General features: G+C 51.5%; 1 protein-coding gene across 1 annotated transcript in view; it reads left to right on the top strand.

Moving 5' to 3' along the window:
• The window catches only part of Cdh4 (cadherin 4), a 465,577-nt gene that overhangs the window by 408,116 nt on the left and 36,093 nt on the right, over positions 1-21,368 (top strand). Inside the window, exons 6-7 of the mRNA XM_028774065.1 lie at positions 3,564-3,708; positions 17,418-17,590. Of these exons, the coding sequence (XP_028629898.1) occupies positions 3,564-3,708; positions 17,418-17,590 (318 nt within the window). The remainder of the gene's footprint in view (positions 1-3,563; positions 3,709-17,417; positions 17,591-21,368) is intronic.

The following is a 21,368-nucleotide window of genomic DNA, read 5'->3' on the forward strand; positions in this document are numbered from 1 at the left end:
TCTCTCTCTCTCTCTCTCTCAATGGTCAAATGACATTGTGACTGATCCCCTGGGCTCTGGGCTCTGCTCCAGCACCTGTGAGAGCCAGCCTCAGCACTTTTACCTCAGGCAAGTTACTGAGCCCACCCTGGACTCAGGCCTCTCAGCATTGAGAGATCTCAACTGTGGTATAGTTATAAAGATCACACCCCTATCAGGTGAAGAGCAAAAAGGTGGGCGTATTCAGGGTGCTGTGTGTGCCTGCGGCTAAATGCCAAGATATTGGATGCCCAGTGCTTGACAACCAGCTGAGAACAAAGGAGGAATTCTCTGTCTGCCCCATATTGTCATGTTAATTGCTGCAACCTCTTGCTTCAGCTCTGTGCTGATTGCTAGCTGACCCTGGTACTCCTCTGTCTGATGGCCATTTGTTCAGGATTGATCGTCCATCTCCTCTCTCCAAAGGAGGCCCCGTGTGCACAAGGATTGTCAGGTTGTCCATTCTATATCCTCAGGCAAGGACAGAACTTGGCCCTGAGGCTTCCTACTGCCTGTTTTTGTAAGGGGGAATTACAGAAGCTTGAGTCTGTTACTGGTTGTCCCAACAAACCCCTACAAGCCTTGAGGAGTACGGTGCTGTGCTGATCGACTGGGGAAGCAACTTCAGGAATGTGGTTTGTCTCTTCTGAGCCACAAGTCTCCTGTCCTGAGACAATTACCTGAGCCCTAAGTAGCTGCATTTTATAGTCCACAGACCAGGAGCTTCTGCACATCCCATGGCTTCTATGATGAGCCAAGACAAAAGAGTGACCACAGTCAGGCTCACAGCCCCCATTAGAGGCTCTCCAGCTGTCCATCTTCACAGAAACTTCAAGAAAAAGCGTGATCCATCCAAACACCCCCTTTTCCACTGAGTTCATTTCTCATCTGTGTGTTCATCCACTCACACTTACAAACACCTTCCCGTCCACTCATCACCCTCTGATCCATGTACCCATCCAAATGCATATCCAACCACCTACTCACATACTATCTGTTCATCTACCATCTGCCCATCCAGACATCTACTTACCCATCCGTCAACCTGCCTGTCCACCTGTCTACCTACCCACTGCCCATCTGTTTACCTACCCACCACCCACTTGTCCATCCTAACCATACATCCATCTTTCCGTGCCAAGTTCGCTTCTTGAGCACTCAGAATGTGCTGGGCCCTTTGTTGGGCACTGGGAAACCAGAAATGACTGGTGTAAGCATGGCTCAAGTTTTGGGAAACATGCGCAGTTCTAAGCTGGGGAACAACTGACTCCTTCATGGCCCCACACCGTGAGAAGATTGGGTCTCCAGATTTTCAGAACCAGACACAGACAGCAGTGGGGCTGGTGCCAACAGCGTCTCCCTGCATGTCCCAGGAAACACCATCTGAGCATCTTCATTTGGCTTGTCATGTGGTGGAGGCCAAGGTCGGGATGAGGAAACGAGGAAGCCAATTGTCTTGTTAGCTTGGGTGGAGAGATTCCCTCAGGAGCGGAGTTGGAAAGCTGTTGTGTCCTTTTTGAGCAGGAAGATGATTTTATTCACAGGCTGAACAACCGGAGGGCACAGAAATGGAGCTGGCCTCTGTACTGGACTTCATAATTGGGGGCTGGTGGACTGTTTGAGACTGAGGCTTGGGTCAGGTGGAGAGGCTGGAGCAGGTGGTGGTAAGCGCTCAGCTTGGCCACTGGCTGCTCTGCAGGAAGTGTTGGGAGTCCCCAACCCCCCCGACCCCGGGACTTTGCCTCACTCTGTGAAGTTCAGGTAACACTTGACAGAGAGCTGTGTGCTCTTCTGTCAGCCTTTCTCACACTCACCCTGACAAGGACCACTCTGGCAGGCCACACCCCCATCCTCTGCCTGTCATCTCCTCCTCCCCCCAAAGCCCCATCCTCCTGCCTGCCTCATGCACACACCACTTCTAGAATGTGTTCTTTAGAGACATCTATGCTCAAGTCTAAAGGGAAGCTCAACCAGGTGTGGGATTGAAGGTTGGGAGAAAGGCAACAAGCCTACCCACTCCCCGTGCCTCTTTCCCTGGGCAGATCACCGGGAGTCAGCCCTGTACCAGAGCACTTCGCTTCCTCATGCCCACAGGAGGAAGCCGCTCACTGATTAAACTCACTTCTTCCAAGATTAGACAGACTCGTTTTTAATTATCATGGTCTGTAAGAGAAAGTCCCTGGCCTGAGGAGTTTCTACTTCCTGCTTCCTCCCCTCCTGGAGGCCTTGACTTGAAGCCCTATCAAGCCTTCTGATTTCCCACTGGAATATTCTATCTGCCCTGTGCTTCAGGGCATCCCCAAAATTGCTTTCATGCTTCTGGGACGTAGCAGCTGTTGGCAGGGTATCCCAGGCAGGGAACCAGCTGTAGCTGAGGCTTCACAGCCCTGCCTTCCTCTGTATCGTCCATCATCTTCCTACGGGAGGACTCAGCAGGCTCCAAGTTTTCAGGCTTATTACCTTCAGCCTGTGCCAATCGGTGCACAGCCCACTCCACTGCACACACACACACACACACACACACACACACTTGTCCCATGTACAGCACAGGCATAGAGTTTTATTCCTGGCGTTAAGTGGAGGGTGGCCTCTGTTCCAAAAGGCATCAAGAATGTCAAAGCAATGAGACCAATCATACAAATTAACTAGTACACAGTGAGCACAGAGCTTCTGTGACTGGCAGGTCCTCTGTCCACCCATGACAAGGTACTAGGATGACATCACTTCTGCAGGAACCAGGCATGAAAACCTACAGGTCTCACGCCTCGCTGTTGCCCAAGCTGGAGCTCCCTCCACAGCTACTTCAGGCACTTTGGGGAGGGAAGACAGGCCCCTCTGTGCACATCCACAGCCACTCAGTGTCAAGAGCAGTCTGGAGAGAGCCATCAGGGCCTCTTGTGCTCACCCTCCACCTACGTGAAAGCTCAGAACTGCAGACATATCTGAAGCAGGGGCAAAAAACCTTCTAGAGGGTGAACAGGCAGCTGAGCCCAAAGAGAGCACAGCAGGTCCCCGGAGGTCCTGACCAGCTTGGCCCTCCCTCTGCCCCTCCTTGGCACCCAGCTCTGAAGCCTCACACACCCTCCGCCTGTATGGACCCCATGAAGATCTCTCCCCAGGCCCTCCCCTCAGTCAGACTCTCGGGAGCAGACACCTAAGCTCCACATCTCCGTGAGTCACAGTGGCCTAGCTGCAGCCACCGTGAGAAAATGTAAAGTCTTGTCCGACGAGTACCTGTCCAGCCCAGGCATGTGAAGACATCAGACCAAGGGGCCCTGGATGACCTTGGCATCACTGACAGAGGATGCCACCTGTTTCTGCCAACATGACCCCATCTGCACAGAGGGGAGGGCCAAGGGTCACAGAAGCTTCTGGGTGTCTCAGTCCCACCTGAGCCCTGCCCAGGTTGCCCCTGCCTCTTTTCCCAGGGAGCAGGGAGCTATTGTGCTATCCCAGAGCTGTGAGTCCCCAGGGAACCACCCTCACCAGAGACAGACACACCCCTGAATGTGGCTGCCAATTCTGATGTGTCTGTTGTTCTGCAGCTCCGAGCCCATGCGGTGGATATGAACGGCAACAAGGTGGAGAATCCTATCGATCTGTACATCTACGTCATCGACATGAATGACAACCGTCCCGAGTTCATCAACCAGGTCTACAATGGCTCTGTGGATGAGGGCTCCAAGCCAGGTAAGGCTCGGCGGATGTGTCAGCATTTGCTTCCTGGGTACCCCACACACTCTGCAGGACATGGGGTTGGAACTGTTAACATACAACACAGCTGCCCAAGACTTTACAACCCCCATTCTCACACACTTCAGGGTACAGAGAGGCTGCAGAGAGCAGGCACTGTAGCAACAGAGAATAGTCTGATGGAAATCACACCTCAGGTACAGAAGGAGAAGAGGGGACTGCCATGCCAGAGACGACAGACCCTAGACAGGGGTGCTAAGCTTTTAACCAGACTAGAATTGATATGTGTAAAATCTAGTCTTTCTTCCCAACCCCTTAGTTCCCAGCGGTGACAACTCTGAGACAATTATTTATTAACAAATGCCTAGGCTGGACGTCTTGGCTTGTCGTCCGACTTGCTCTTACGTTATTATTCCTTTTATTCCAACCTGGGTTCAGCTACCTGCTGTTTTGCATCTGTCTCCTCATAGTTCCTGGATGAATCTTCCTCACCTTTCACTATTTCCCAGAATTCTCTCTGTCCCTGCCGATGTCCCACCTTCTAATCCTGCCTCAGCTCATTGGCCACAAGCTTTTTTTATTGACAGGTGACGGTTATAAAAGCGGCTCCCTGCAGATATGAGTTTTAAGGAAGAATAGACATTAAGGACAGAAAGACAGAGGATGAATGGACAGACTCCTGAGAGGGAGTGGAGATATTTTATAGCAATTATGAGAAGTTACCTGGCCATTGGTCATGGGGTCATAGCTGAATAGATAACAGGAGGGTGGTTCATTGTGTTTTTGGAGGGGATGAGTGTGAATGTAGGAGGCACATGTGTGAGTGCACATGTGAGAGTATACATGTGTGAACACATATGTGTCAGTGTGTACATGTGTCAGTGCACATGTGTCAGTACACATGTGTGAGCACACATGTGTGAGGGTATGTGTGTCAATGTACGAGAATCAGTGCACATGTGTGAGTGCATATGTGTCAATGCACATGTATGAGCACACGTGTGTGAGTGCACATGTGTGAACGAACGCACATGTGAGAGTGCACATGTATGAGCACATGCATGTCAGTGTATGTGTGTCAGTACACATGTGTCCATGTACATGCAAGCATGTGTATGTGGAGACCAGAGGTTAACCTTGAGCATTTGCTCACCCACTCTGTTTCTTGAGACAGGGTCTCTCTAGTCTAGAACTCTGCGTAGACTAGACTGGCAGGCCAGCAAGTCCTAGGGCTTCATCTGTCTATTCCTCTCCTGCTCTGGGTTTGTAAGCATGTGCCATTGTGCCTGGCTTCTTTACATAGCTTCTGTAAATTGAACATAGGTCCTCATATTTCAAGGCAAACATGTTTAAAGTAGTAAATTGTTTAACATCGCTTGCCCTCCACAAGACTGGCCATTTGGGGTGAGGCCCAGGAGCCATTAGGGATTGCTCTAATTGTTTGTATCCTGGGTCAGGCACCAAGTGTTAGATTGTTAAAGTGGGAGATGCTGCTTTGGCTTTTGGTCTTGTCTTTGTCTCTATGGTAACATTAGACTAGGGCTGAAGCATAGGAGAGAGGAATATGTGTTCAAAGAGAAAGTAGGAAAGGAAGGCTCTGTGCCAATCTGAATTAGGAAATCAAGTCAGAGACCAAGGCCCACCAAACAATCAAACCCTTCTCCCAACCCAGGAGGTGAGCCCCTGTGTCTGTTCCCCTGAGAACTGACCCAAGAGCCTGTCTTCCCACAGACCCAGAGGACATATGGCTTTACCATGTGCCAGGCCCTCACTACGAGTCAGATTTCAACATCTCCACATTCCACGGTCCTGACAAGCAAATGTACCAGTCACCATTTAGCAGCGAGGACACTGTAGACCCAGCCAGCTGTGTATGTGAATCACAACATAGGTACCCACCTTCCCAACCCTGCTGGAGGCTTATATAGAGATACAAAGTAGCCAGACCCACATCCGCTAACCCCGCTAGCTTGATCCCTTTGGGAGATGTCAGCCTAGGGGTTAACAAACCCCTAGGTGATCCTACTGAGCTATGTCCTGTGATGAGGGGTGGAAGGACCTCACTGGACAAGACTTACCCTGGGAAGGGTAGGATGAATGAGGTCACAGAAGCCTCTGCTGAAGACACCAGGTATAGACATTTAAAAACACGTGACACCCGGGTAACCTTGAAATTCAGACAGACAGCAAAACATTCCATATGGCTGTGCCCTGAGCAACTCTCAGACATATCACAAGGTTTCCCCATTACTTTTCCCTCGTTATGTACCTAGCTTCCTGCACCTTATCTATCCGCCAGCCCCAGCCCTGGAGATCTGGCAGTGATTCTGAGCAGAGTACTGGGCAAAATAGAAGCAGGTTTTTCTCAGAAATACAGAGCAAGCAGAGCAGGGCAGGCTGTCCTCCAAGGAGCCACCTGCTCCCAGGCTCCATGGGCCCCATGAGGAGTCAGCCTCTCCTCTGACTAGGGCAGGAGGGCAAACGTTTATCACACTCTCCTCCATTGGCAGAGGTTGTCATTGCCCCGTCTCTGGGGACTGCTGCTTCAACAAGACGATTGCATTTTCGAATGATTGTCTTTCAGGATGGCGAGACACTGGCAAGCCCGGTGTCACCGGAGAGAATGGGATGTAACATTATTTCTGTGGAATCTTAGGCAGCTCATCCTAAGGCAGTCCCTGGAGGGACAGGGGCAGGCGGTGGGCGGGCAAATTAGCTACAAGCAACCGAAGGAACCGAATGAGGGCAGCCAAGGGCACATCTTGGAGGGGCTGGAGGGAAGGCTCAGCTCAGCTGGGGTGTGTTCTCATTAGCGCAGAGGCAGGTGGCCTCTCATCCAGGACCTGGGGCTTAGCTAATGGGCCTGAAATTCTCCTGACCTTTCCTCTCACAAACCAGGCTTCCCACACCTTCTTTGAAAGCCAACAGAAAATAAATAAATAAATAAATAAATAAATAAATAAATAAATGAATAAATAAATAAAGGCAGCATGCATAGCTGGCATTGACTCATTAGGACAACAGAAGCAGCATGTTACCTCAGCACCTCTCAGAAATCCCCATAAGACATTGAGCCTGCGGACACAAACAGTGAGTCCTTTCCCAGAGCCAGCCAGGCAACGGAAGCCCTCACAGATCTGAACCCTGCTCTCAGGATGCTCGCAGCTAGCTATCCAAGGTCTGGGCGTGAGTTCTGAGTGACTTTCAAGGCTCCTGGAACTATGAAATCTGTCTCTGGTCCCTGAAGGAGTCACGTATTCAGTCACGTATTCAGACCAACCATGGGATGAAACCAGATGATGTCACTTTAACCTGGCGCCTCCTTCTTCCCCAGACCCCAGAGGAGGCGAGGACATGGCGTCCCTTCCTGTAGCACAGTCCCTGGGCCCTGGAAATTGTCTGCAATTTCTCCTCCTCCGTCAGTAAATTACAATAATGGAAGGGTCTTTGCAGGAGAAAGGAAAGCTACTGTTGGAAATTAGTCATTATTCTCTGGAACTACGGGCTAATGAGAGGTTTCAGATATACGTCCTAATGGAAAACAAATGGCGAAAGATTAAATATTGACTAAGCTGGCAGAGAATGTTGAAGGGTGGGGTTCATTCAGGGCCGCTCATGAGCAGCCTGGGGTCCCACAAGCAGCCTGGGGTCCCCTCAGTTTCCTCCCCAACCTCAGTCTTCTCTCAATTGTAGGAATTCACTAGAAATGGGTTTTTTTTTTGTCTAAATTATGGGCTCATTGAGAAAACATACATTCACATATAGTTGTGAGAAAAAATACAACCACCACCACCACCACCCTTCACCGGGCTCCCACAGTATAGTCTTCCAAACCAGCTCATAGACCATGCTCAGGAGGTAGCATCAGTTCAACCACAGCCATGTTAAGGGATGGCCAGTATCACCTGGACTCACTTATGTGTATGTATCTGTGTATGTGTACCTATGTGTCTGCGTGCATACGTCTGTCAGCGTCTAGGTGTTTGTGTCTCTGTGTGTATATCTCTGTGTGTCTATGTTTGTGTATGAGCCTATGCATGTATGGATATGTGTGTGTGTCTATGCTTGTGTGTGAGCCTATGCATGTATGGATATGTATGTGTACATATGTGTAGGTGTCTGTGTGTGTGTGTCTGTGTATATCTATGTTTATGTGTGACCCTATGCATGTATGTGTGTGTATCTGTGTAGGTGTTTGTGTGTGAGCCTATATATGTATATGTGTGTATGTGTAGGTGTTTGTGTCTGTGTGTGTATATCTATGTATGTCTATGTTTGTATGTGAGCCTACACATATGTGTGTCTGTTTGTGTAGGTGTTTGTGTCTAGGTGTCTGTTTCTATGCAGTTTTGCCACTCAATGTGGCTTTGTGACCCCAGCCATCAAGACAAAAAAAGCCTATAAAGATATATGTGGTGATATAAATGCCCATCGTGGGCTCATGGAACCTTTGGAATATGGAACCTGGTACAGGAAGCGGATGGCTGGGAACAGGGTTGATAATCCAACTGTTTCCCGTCTGCTCCCTGCTTCCTTCATCCAGACTGTCACATAGGTCCCAGGGCAGAGGTCCATAGTATAAGTCACAGATGTGCCACAGTTTGCTAGCTGGCTGTCATCCGAAAAGGACTTCCCAGCTTGATACCATCAAGATGGAGCTGCTAAGAGCAAACATATAGGTAGAATGTTTGAAGATGAAGCTTCGTTTCTCTGAGACAAAGGTCCACAGGCGTGCCAGCTCATACCGTGTGGTAGCTCCCATCTCTGTGGCACAGTCCCTGGCACGGTCACCTTATATGGAGGAAACTCACCATTTCAGGGAGTTTAGCCCATGGTTGCCTGGCTCCGTGGCCATGAGTCTGAGGGGAGGTTGAAATCTCATACCGAAAGAATGTGGCAGAGGAACCACCAGAGCAGCTGGCAACAAAGAGTGCAAGCCGAGTAGCCAGGAACAAAATATACCCCTCAAATACACACCCAGTGACAGACTTCCTCCAGTGAGCCCCACCTCCGATTCCACCACTAATACTAATAGCAAAGCCTTCCTTCCAGCCAGGAGTCCACCAGGGAATGGACCTGCTGGCAAGGTTGAAACTCTCATGATCCGATGGCCTCTCAGTGAGCAGAGTCTCTGCCTGCTAGGAACCAAGCCTTTAGCCCAAGCTTTTTGGAGTCCTTCCTAGCAAAACATGGCATGTTGTCACCCGCTCCCAACAGCACCCCTTGCTGAGCAAGGCAAGGGTTTTTAGAGGACACTGGGATCCAAGGATAGCATTTATAAGCAGTGGATCACACTGTAAGACACTTTCATGCCCTTCCTCGAGGAGCTGCCCCTGTGCTGTGCCTGCCATGGTGAACGGCAGGCACCTCTGCACCGCCAGCCTCTGTGTGTAGCTGTGGGTGGGTGGGTGCACAGCGATGTGTGCTACAGTCGGAGAGTGTGTTTCCCTAATGACAAGTGACATACAGCATCTTGTCCCGTGTCTCTCACCATCTGCGCACCCTCTGCGGTGACCGCTCGTGTCTCTGTCTGCCACTAATTAGATTGTTCTCAGAGGTGCATTGAGAATTACTCTCCCACGCAGCCCGCAGTCCTTGCCCGTGTCACTGTTGTGACAGGCGTAGGTGCGGGTGTTGGGATGGAAGGTATCTGAGTTTCCTCCCTTCCCTCAAAATCTGCTCCCCACCCAACATCTGTGTGGAACCCAGGGGCTCTGCTTGCCCAGGTTTACTATTGTAAAGGTCACCAAGTGACCCTGGTGCGGCCCAGAAAAGACTTTTCATTACATGCTGATAAAATGGAAATTAAAAACACCTACTTGGTGGATGAGGAGAACTGGACAAGAGAGCCCGAATCGTTTCCCCAACTTCGACAAGTCGCTTTTGTTGAATTTAACATCGCTTCAGAAATGTAGGAAGATATGTTTAGAAGCCAGCTGACCTTCCTGCTGTGTGCCAGCCATCCTTAGAGATCCTACCTACATCAGGAGTCCTTACCTTCACCACTCAATGGGCTGCTACGGCCTCCTCAGATGAGAGTCTTTCTGGAAACACATACACACCCACTGGCTGGGAGTGAGTTACAGCAACACTGAGGCCTGGGAGGGGTGTTGGTGGCCTTCCTCAGTGCTGAGGCAAAAGTGACTTACTAAAGAAAAAGTTACCTCCACTTGCAGTTCAAGGGTCAGTCCATCAGTGAGAGGAAGCATGTGCCACGTGGCTCTGTGGTGACAAAAGCATACAGCTAGGACTACTCACATCTCTGTGACAGGAGGCAAAGACCTGAGAGGAAGCAGGGTGAGGAGGAGATCTCAGACTACAAAATATCTCAAAGCCTCTCCTCTGTGACTCACGTTCCCCCAAGACAGACTCTGCCCCTGAAAGTTTCCATGACCTCAAAAAAGCACAATCAAGTAGGGACCAAGTGTGCAAATACAGGCACCTCTGCGGGGCAGTTCACACTCAACCATGACAGAGGGCACACTAGGGTTCAGGGCTCACCCAGGCCTGGGATAGAGGGTAAGTTCACACTCACACCATGACAGATGGCACACTAGGTAAGGTACAGGGTCTCACCTAGAACAGCATTCTGTTAACTGGGCTCCCTTCCCCAGAATCACCCCGGCCACACACACGTTGCCTTTTTTAAAAAAATTATTGTGTATGTGCAATATGTGTGTGCTCATATGCATGCGTGTGCTTGTTCCTGTACATGTGTGCCGATGTGTGCTCACTAAAGTGTGAGTGTGGTGGTCAGAGGACCCCAGTCTTCACCTTCCACCTTTTAAAAATAAGCTCTGTTCACCAGGGTAGTAGCTATCCCATGAGCTCCCCGGGGGATCCACTCTCCTGTCTCCATGCCCATCCTCCCATGCTGGGATTACAGATTTGAGTGTTACTGTGTCCGACTTTCATGTGGACCCTGGGGATTCAAACCTGAGTCGGTGCACTTGTGCAGGAAGCTCTTTACCCACTGTGTCCTCTCCCCAGACCCCATCTCCTTTCTGGAGCACCCTCAGGTTGGCCACAGAACCTCTGCCATGCTTCCAGCCTGAAAGCCCACAGCCAGCCTGGAGCATCATTTCTCAAGCTGCCCAAGCAAAGCTGCATCTTGACCTCTCAGTCAGCTGTCGTAACTCCCTGCACACCCTGACCCTTTGTAGCAGCGTGGAGACCCCGCCGCTATGAATTCTGAAATTGATGTCACGTAAAATATATTAAATAGCAGAAGAATCTACAAATCAGGAATGAGAGAAACGCTCATCTGTACAAGGCAGGGCTCCGGCTTGAATAGATTATTCTATTAGCAAGCCCCCGTATTTATTTATTTCATTTCTGCGCCGGTGGAAGTCCCCTTAGATTAATGCCACGGCCTGGTGCACAGATGGCACCAGATACTTGAAAGTCATCTGAATATTACGAATTTAAATCTTTAGCCTCAGTGATTTGAGCAGAAAGCCAATTATGGGGCTGAATTAGTTTTCAAATTAAACTGCAATTTAAGGCTTGTGAAATTAATCCTTTAAGGCGTGTGGCACCGTGGTACATGGGTTCCAAGGAAGAGTGGAACCTGGAGTCCTCCGTGCTCCCCCGCTACTTGCCAGTGCGTTCAGAAAGGAGGTACCGTCACCCTCCAGGTGAGAGGCGGGCCACACCCCTGAGCCCAGAGAAAAGATGGCTCTTTTGACTTGCCTGGCTCTGCTCACGGAGAAAAATCCAAGTCTTTCTCCAGGAAGGGGTGGGAGGCTGTAGAGACCTCCAGAGAAAGCTCTGGAAAATCAGCTTCCTTCTCAGTCTCTGACTAGCAGCCAGGCCAGCACAGATGTGGCTCAGGTGGGTGCTCCCTCCACGGTGCATGTGGGTGGCTACGAGCCCTGCCATTGTGCTGGTGGTCTGGCTTTGCAGTAGGGCAAACACTCAGCAACACTCAGAAGAGTGCCTGGGAGATCTATGTAGCCTCAGACTTCACTGAGTGGGAGAAGGAAGGTGTCAGCAGGGGACACTGGGCACCACCTCACCATTCACAACACAAGGAGGAGGTGTGGCCTCGCTGGCCCCGTGGTACCCGCTGCAATGGCACTGAATGTAGAGCCCAGATCAGTCTTCTCCAGACTAAGACTCAAAACACCTTCAGCTCCAGCTTCCAAAAAGAAAGAACCTAAGACTTGAAGAGGAGATGAAAGCAGCCAGCCGAGTACCAGGGAGGTCACAGCCAGATTCAGATTGGATTGGCAATGAGGTGTCTGAGCTCATAGCCCAGCCTGGCCTCTGAAGCTACCCAGGCCATCCAGGTACATGTCACACAAAGGTCACAGCCTCCTGTGCTTAGTCACTGCTGTCAGTATGGAGTCCTTCCCACCCCATCCTCCACATAGTCCCCATAAACACTGGGTACAAGGCTGGACCCCCAAACTCAGTCCCCACAGGACGGAAGAGCATGGCCTACTTTAAGAACAGGGGGTCAGCTTTGCACATATTGCTAGTCAGGACAAATTCAAGAAGGAAAGAGGAAGCTGACTTACCAGTGAAGATAAAGGTGGGCAGAGTTTGGAGGGGTGTGGCCATGAGCCAGGAATCCCTGGAGCTGAAAACCACCTCTAGCAACTGAAAAGCTTCTGGGACCTCAGGAGGGAGAGTGACCTATTCATCCCACAACACTGGCTGTGGGCATAAACACTTATGTAAGCCCCAGTCAGGAACACTTTGCTATAGTGATCCCAAAAGACAAGCACAGATCCCTTCCAGGAATGCCCTGGAAATCCAGCATTTCCTCCTCCACTGGAACCTTCCAAGTAACACTCAGAGCCAAGGTTATCTGGCCAGGACCACCATCTGAGCATCTCCAGGCACTGCTTGGGAGGTTCCCAGGACTCAGTTCCTTCCTGCCAAACCTGGAGGGTAGAGAAGATCCTTGGCGGGGTGGCTGTGCCTCTCCAGGGCTGTGACTATGGCTCCTCAACCCTTTGGTCCCACCCCAGGCCTCCTTGCTTTTGTGTCACTAGACAAAGTGCTTTAATCGTGTGACTTTTGGGACCCAGTGAAAACACTCCAAATAAAAAATTCCAGGACGGCCGGGCGGTGGTGGCGCACGCCTTTAATCCCAGTACTTGGGAGGCAGAGGCAGGCGGATTTCTGAGTTCGAGAGTTCGAGGCTATCCTGGTCTACACAGTGAGTTCCAGGACAGCCAGGGCTACACAGAGAAACCCTGTCTCGAAAAAAAAAAAAATTCCAGGACAAGGCATAGACTAGTGCCAGAGATCCAGAGCCCTGTGGCTGATACCGGCTGACCATTGGCCCTGTGCCTAGTCTAAAGGGGACAAATGCAGGCCCTTTGCAAGGACTGCAAATCATGAATGTGCAACATTCTCTGAGTTCTCCCTCAAGGCTTCCTCCAGGATGTCTCACGCACCCCAGCTGAGTAAGACCAGGCAGCCTCCCTTATAGGGTAGAGGCACTGTGCTCAGCACTTGACCTGTAAAATGTAAGCAAGGGTCTGGAGAAAAATGTGTCCTGCCTGTGGTCCTCCCCAGGTCACTGCCTGTGGTCCTCCCCAGGCCACTGCCTGTGGTCCTCTCCAGGCCACTGGCAGAAGCCATAACTCAGACGCGCCCTCCCAGCAGCTCAAGGCTATGCATCTGTCTGTGGGATTCAAGGGTCCTGCAGAGCAATCAATTTGCCTACTTCCCTGCTGAGACCAATAAATCCAGCTCACTGAATGCTCTGTAACTCAAGTTGCGCAGAACTCAATGCACTCCACTGAGGAAGCAAGAAAACGCCATGCTGTGAAGGGTCGTGATGACATTCATACTCTGTCCCCAAGATCTGGGAGACCGTGGTCTCCTGTCACTCTCGAGACAAGAGACAGCCCCAGGCAACTCAGCAGTGAGCTCTTTTCTAAGTCACCAATGACATCTGTCTCCCCTCCCACCCCAATTCTACATCCCAATATGGGGGCCATGATGTCCTATGGATGTCTGGAAAGCATCTTTGAGATGCTGATGCAGCCAGCAACTGCTTCTAGGCTTCTGGACTTTTTGAGGTGCTTCTACGTGACTAGGGTACTGTGCAGTATTTTACAAGTGAAAACATATTTTTGAAGCCCCATAGAAGGACTACTGAGGCTGTCTCTCCATACACTTTTGTTAGGGGCAGATACGGATCTCTCTACACATGAGTTATGCTCAAAGCCTGGGCATGAGGTGATGCAGACCCAAACCACCCTGTGATGAAAGGATGTCTCTGTGCCCTGCCCCCACAACCACTGCCCATCCTGTGTCCTGGCCCTCTTGGCTTTCTGCATGGCCCTAGGCATGAGCTCAGATGAGCACACTTCCCTTCCTGGCCTCCACAGCCACACCTTCCACAGTCCCCAGAGAGGGTGTCTCTTCTCCCTTTTGACTTGGGCCCAAGGCTAGCCTCATTGCCTGTTGGATACACCCAGGAAGACTCACCACAGCTCCAAGACTGAAACCGCCAACGGTTTTCCTCACTGTCCCTGGGGCCTCCCCTGCCTTTCAGTCTCTGGGCCATAATGAAGCTGACAACCTGCCCTCAATGAGCCAGAATACAAGTGCCCTAGGCTGTGCCCAGGTGAACAATGCTGGGCCATTCTGGAAGCAAGTGAAGCCCTTCTGTGTGAGACACCATACCCTGGCCTCAGCCTGTCCTGGCAGCTCCTTCATCCCAGTGTACCATCACAGAAGAGCTGCTTTCTCCCTCAGAGATGAAGGCCTTGGTGGTCACATCTTCCACTAACTGTTGCATCTCCACTTGAACCCACTGTCAGCAACTTCCCTGTGACTTCTGGGTCCCCATCCTCCTCCCTTTGCTCCTTCCCAACATCTGGGACTTCCTGGAAGTTTCCTGCCTCTTGCTGACCAACAGTGCCCACTGTTTTCTGGGTCCTTTGCACAGGTCCAGGGCTTTGTGCCAGGTAGCTTCTCCTCTGCTTCAGTCTACCATTTAATGGCCCTTCCTCATTCCTGGGCCCTCCTCTGCCTCTGCCTCCCACAGCTTTGCATGGGGCATGTGCACAACTGTCCTGTGCTCCTCACTGTGCCTGGGGGTGGCCATTAGCCCAGGTTACATCCATCCACCCAAATCCTGAGCATCAGGGTGTATAGGAGCAAAAGCATTCACATGCGGGAAGCATGGACAGTCAGGTATAAAGAGAGAGGCCAAGAAGGGGAGAGTTGAGAAAGGCAACCACCTCTCAGGCTTGAAGGATAAGCTGACACTCACAGGAGGCAAACATGGCAGAGGCTGCCCGAGTGCCTGCTCCTCAGACTATCAGACATCCTCAAGGGCCTGCTTCGTGGACAGCACTGAGGCTGTTGGGATGTAGAGCACCCGTGGGCAGCAGGAGGGAGGGGCTCTGTAACCAGGGCAGCTTTCCAGGGCTCCTCCTCCCGCTTCTCTCTGCACCTTTCAGAAAGAAAAACTAAACCTGCCGAGCCCCTGCTCTGCTCTAGAGGCTGGGAATGTTCCTGGGTCGTTTCCATGGCAACCCGTGGCCTGCTTCTTCCTTTTGGCTCAAAGTGTTCAAGCCTGGAGCATCCTCACCTCGCCCTAAGGGCTGGCTGTGAAAACAGCCAGGTCTCTTGATTTCCAAACTATGGGTTTGGCTTCATGAGCTCTTCTTTCTTCCTCAGTAACTTCAGCCCCCAGTCCCCACTCTGGTGGACTCTTCCCTCGCTCCCTCCCTCCCTTCCTCTCCCTCCTCTATCCCTCCTCTCTCTCTGTCTCTCCCTCCCTCCTTCCCTCTCTCCTTCCCTCTTTCCACTCTTCCTTCTCTCCCTCCCTCCTTCCTTCCCTCCCTCCTTCCCTCTCTCATTCCCTCCCTTCTTCTCCCCCTGCCTCCATCCTTTCCCCCTCCTCCCTCCCTCCTCTTTCCCTTCTCTTTCTCCCTCCCTTCCTTCTTCACTCCCTCCCTCTCTCTCCCTCCCTCTTTTTCTCCTTTCCCAACACACATTTAATCATTTGATGCCCAAGTGACACCAACTCACTCTCAGAAGAAAATCAGCAGATCCTGCCTAGCCTGCCACACTCATGCCAAACCTGCTACAGGTTGTGAGGTCATATGTCAGTCTCTCTCCTCCCTGTTATACATTGTTACTTTAAAGACCAGGGTTGGCCTCAGTGAACCCAGCATAAAAGCTTGGGTACAGCACGGAAGTCTCAAGTGTTCTCCCAGGGCTTTGTCTTATTCATTGCAGACCCACCCTAGTTTACATGGTAGCCAGAAGCCCGTTACAAACTTGCCCAATGAACTCCTTCCTCTGCCCTCCTAGATATGAACTTCAGGACCTGTGGATACATTTTCCAGCTAACTTTCTATTTTGAACTCACTGCAGATTCACATCTAACTGGCCCTGTGGCCTGTCCACTTTGTTCCCCCAACAGGCAGAACTCCTCCCCAGGGCCTTCCCTTCTCCAGCCAGGGTCTACTGCCTCTCCTTTGCCAACTCCTCTCTTGGAGAGCCTTTTCTGCCTCTTCTGCAGACCACATTTTCTTCAGTTTATTTTGATCTTACTGTCCAACCTAGGCTGCCCTAGAACCTGGCCAATCTTGAACTTGTGGCAATCCTCCAGCCTCAGCTTCCTGAGTGCTGAGGTCCCAGAAGTGTCCCACTGGGGATGACCACAGTCCACTTCCCCACTCAGTTAACCCATGTGTCTTTTCATGAGCATGGGTCTCCCTTATTCCTAGGAAACACTGTTCACTTACAGTTCAGTATCTGCCTGTCTGTGGTGCCTCTCTCAGTATCAGTGAGAAGGGGGTGGACTGTTCTCTGGTTGACCTCATTCAGAAAGCTGAGCGCAGAGCATCACAGCCAGCACGCCACAAGCATTCAGTCAGTAAGTGTAGCGTGTTCATCTCATTCACACAATGGAGTAGCACTCCGTCATATAAAAAAAAGAAGAAGAAGAAGGTTTGGAAATCCTAGGCTCAGTGAACAAAGCCAGACACAAAAGACCACAGATCATATAACCTTGTTACCTGAAGCACCCAGAATAGGCAAATGTGGAGAAAAAGAGATCAGATCGGAGCTTGGGAAGCTCGGAGAAAGGATGAGGAGGGGCTGGTGATGGTTGTCCTTTCTCTCCAGGGTGAGGATTGCCTTCTGCAGTTACATGGTAGAGATAGCTATTTTCAATTTCACGAGGATATCAAAACCCTGGGCTTGTTTTTTGGATTTTTTTTTTTAGGGAAAACTTTATGTGTGTTATTTGTGTTTTAGTTACAGCATCTTTATGGAGTCCTTCCATTTATACCCACCAGCAGGACTTCACCTGGATCATTTGGTCCTCAGGAAACAGTCTTGCACAAGGATTCTGTCCCCAGCCTCAGGCCCTGCAGCTCAGGACATTGACAGTCCTAACTCAGGGCTGGTCCTGATGCTAGCTCCCCAAGAAAAGTGAAAAATCACTTCCCAGTCCAGGTTGGCTCTGTCCTCTGCAGAGTGAGAAAGAGTTCAGAATAATGTCAGGGAACCATGCACTTAGGAGAACTCCCTCAGGTATGGACTGAGGAGCTTTGCCCTTGAGCTACCTCAGACAAGTGGCAGCTCCTAAACCACACTGTGGAGAAGGATGCTGCAGGCACAGGCCATTGCCTTGAGAGCCCTGGGTGTGTGGCCAGGGTATGTGGTGGGGTAGGTGTCTGGGGTCAGACCATCCCCATCCGACCTGCTGTCTGTTCCAGGTACATACGTGATGACTGTCACAGCCAACGATGCAGATGACAGCACCACAGCCAACGGCATGGTGAGGTACCGGATTGTCACCCAGACACCCCAGAGCCCATCCCAGAACATGTTCACCATCAACAGCGAAACAGGGGACATCGTGACAGTAGCAGCAGGCCTGGACCGAGAGGTGAGCTGGGCTGTGAACCACACGGGAGCAACAGGCTCTGTGATCCAGACACACCACTAGCATTCAGTGTTGGCTCCTGCTTGGGCTGGAGGGAGACAGACCCAGAGTGGCACTCGCCTCGCTCAGTGCTCTGGGTGGGTCACCAGCTGGCACCTGTGAGATATCCCAGCATGCCCAGTGGTATGTGTAGCAGGGATTCAGAAAAGTGGTGAACTCCCCAGTTCTCAGAGTCTTGTCACCACTATACTCCAGGTCTGGGGTCCCTTGAAGCCCACCTTTCTGAGCTAGACCACCATATGTGAGTAGCTGTGAGCCTTCCCTAACATACTAGCCGTAAGAGGGTGGGTGTTCCTTAACACCAAGCCTTCCTGGATTATCAGAGATGGTCACTTACCTGGACAGGGTTCTGTGACCTGGGATATGTTTAAGAGAAGGTTGACCAGCCAGAAATAGAGCTGACGGCCTATCCCTGTCCAGCCCACTTTCAAGAAGACCTGACAGTTCCCAGGCAGCAGCATCAGGACAATGTTGTCTGCCCTCACCACAGACTGACTTCCTGTGCATCCTGTGACCACAGAGACTGGCCACACTGGGGACCAGGAGGGAGACCCACTGAGCACAGTGGCACCCACTGGGGCTCCTTTTTAGAAGTGTGGCCACAGCTTCTTGCAGTACTCAGTCTTGGTAGCCCAGGCTGTCCCCATTGCAAGTCAGCAGCTCTGGAAGCTCCACAGTCTTACTCTCTGGGTCTGCAGGGCCTTATCCAGGGCTGCTCAGTCAGAAGTAGTGGCTCCTGGTGGTCAGCTGTGGGAATGAGCTGCAAGGAAGTAGCACATCTCCTCCCCAGGAGTGCCCACATCTGGGGAATGGGGGTGGGAGGGCATTGAAAGCTATGGAGGAGCTACTGAGGCCTTCAGTTCCCATCTTGGGTCTAAAACTCAGAACTCTCTAGAAAATTCAAACTGTCCCTGACTATCTAAGTTGTAGAGCAGTGCAGGGTGGGCACTGACCCTCTGCAGTTATGTGGCAGGAGGGGAGGGGTGTTGGCCTTAAAGACAGTGTGGGTTCTACTCAGCTGAGATGTGGCCTTCTCTGGCTGTGTGACCACAGTGTGTCACCTGACCTTCATCTGTGATGGAATGGGAATGGCAATGCTGGCCTTTGAGCTTTAAGGGTCAAAGGGATATGTGGTGTGTGTGTGTGTGTGTGTGTGTGTGCGCACACTCAATAAAGAAAGAGAGACATTAGGAGGTGCCCTCATGCTGTATGCAACTGAGGTTGGGAATTGGGGTGTGTGGCCGAGCTTGCCTCAGACATCCATTCTGTCCCAACACCACATGGGCTGGCATAATGGAGCAGACCTCAACCTCGGTGCTTTCCTCTGCCTCCTCCCCTTCTCCCTCCTCCTCTTTCCCCTTCCTCTTTCTCCTTCCCCTCTTCTTCCTTCTCCCCTCTCCTCCTCTCCCTCCTCCTCTCCCTCCTCCTTTCCCTCCTCCTCCTTCTCCCACTCCTCCTCCCTTCCCCTCCTCTCTGTGGCTGGACAGGCACACTACAGTGACCTGCTTTCTCCTGTCTTCCTCAATTACTTCAATTGCTAATGTTCAATCCCAGCAAAATTCTCTTCTCTCCCCCGTTTCCATCTCATTCTCCAGAAATGGAGCTGAGTTGATGGAGAGGGAAGAGCGCACAGACAGCAGCTGAGTAGCGATGAACTAGGAGATCCTGTCCGAAGGACGCAAGTGGCTTCAGGCGTGACTACGTTAATCCTCGAGGTTTGAAAGCCAGGGATAGAGACTGGGTTAAATTCCAAACAGAAGATGGACGCATTTAGCAGGCTGTCTTTAGCTAGGAGAATCTGACCTTCCTGTGTTCGGAGACAGCAGACGAGGTGACCATAACAAGGTCCTGTAAGGAAGTACAGGGTTGGCACAGAAACCCATCCAGGTACAGGGGCTAGAGGAGGAGGCCCCTGGGAACAAACCAGTAGACATTGTCACACAAAAGAGGTCTCCAATCTACACATTTGGCAAGAGCCTCTGATGCCATCACCCAGAGAGTCAGGGCCCAGCCAGTGGCTCCCAGTCCCCCACCATCTTGCTCTCCACTAAATCAGGACAGCCTGAGTTTGAACCCTTGCTCCTATAGAGCAGGAGCGTATGAGCCCAGGTGGACTGGAGTTGAGACTCAGGCCTAAGCCTATCCCAAGGAAAGCCTGCAATGCAGTGGGCGAGGGTGATACAGGGCATGTCTCATTCTGAGAGTTGAGTGGCTACTATATGCCCTGCCCTGCAGCCCAGGCAGTGAACAGACAGATTCAGGCCCTGACTCAGTGTGTTGTTCTAGGTAGGAAGCAGTAAACTGTAACTGGGGAATGGTGCATGATGGGAGGGCTCAGAGATCCAACAGGGACCCATACAGACCCTTCTGTGTTACCCCAACCAGTAACTGGTCTCCAGGGCCCAGACACAGAAAGCACAACTCTGACAGGCCCCAGTTGCAATGAAAGCCATCTGGGGACACAAATGCCTATGCTCCTGGGACTCCCCTGATGGCACTGGTCCTCTCAAGCCTGGTCCAGAACACCAGCATCTATGCCATTCTTCCCATGGGTCACCGGGGCTGGCTGCCTTTGTGAGCTGGAGGGAGAACTGGTGCTCACGACACCTTAGGGGCCACAGGAAGTCCATTTCATTGCCATGAGACCCCAGTCTCTTCCCTTGGAGAAACTGACCGTGTGTGCCCAGCACCATGTGCTAATTGGGCTGAGGGCCCAAAGGCTTGCCTCCATAGAGGGACCTGTCAATTGAACAATGAAGGATGAGGGATCTGTCCAGGAGGAAGCAGACTTTGTGCCCTTGGCAAGATACTGGAATGTTGATGGGTCATGGCTGCTGGGGAGCTCAGTGATACCCAACCTCTCCTTCCTTGTCTCTTCTACCCGTTCCTCCCACTCTTCCCCCTCCCTTTCTCCATCTCTTCCCTCTTCCCCCTCTTCCCCCTCTTCCCCCTCTTCCTCCCTCTCCTCCTCCCTTTCCTCTTTCCTCCTCCCTTTTCTCCTCCTTCTCCTCCTTCCTCTTCTCCTCCCTCTCCTCTTCCCTCTCCTCCTTCCTCTTCTCCTCCTTCTCCTCTTCCTTCTTCCTCCTTCCTCCTCTTCCTCCCTCTCCTCCTCCCTCTCCTCCCCCCCCCACTTTCTGTCCTCCTCATTCCTTCTTCACAGTAGAAGGGAGCTCCCTGATGGTAGGAAGCCCCCAGAATGTTTTTTCTCAAGTTCTCAAGTTCTCTGCTCAGGTTCTCAGCCTCGGGGTGGGGGCCACTGGTAAGATAGTGTCTGTAGAAGGCACCTCTCTTAGACATACTTTCCTGATGCAGGTGTATGTTCTGTGCTCCGAGGGCCTTGCCCTGGAGGCTAGCTACCTGGAGATGCTTCCTGCTGGCATCTAATAAAGGCCTCTGTGGTACATCAGACACCTCACAGTACATTTAGCTAACTGTCCCCTGCCATTTGTGAACTGGAGAAAGGCAGGAGCACTAGCAACTGAGCACACAGGACCCAGCCAGAGCCAAGGCATTACCTGGCTCAAGAAGCTTCAGTCTACGTGGAAGGTCTTAAAGGGCCATCTCTCCACTACACCCACTACCTGCTCCAGCTAGACACGAACACAGCCAAATCTGAAGTCCCACATCAAGGCTCCTCGGTGTCCTCTCTCTTTTAAGGAGCTCCCGTCCAGCACCACGCAGCAGGCAGTGTTTGGGAGGGAGGGTACCGTGGACAGCTCCC

Source organism: Grammomys surdaster, unplaced genomic scaffold (genome assembly GCF_004785775.1).
Source record: "Grammomys surdaster isolate TR1022 unplaced genomic scaffold, NIH_TR_1.0 238, whole genome shotgun sequence".
Taxonomy (NCBI): Eukaryota; Metazoa; Chordata; class Mammalia; order Rodentia; family Muridae; genus Grammomys; species Grammomys surdaster.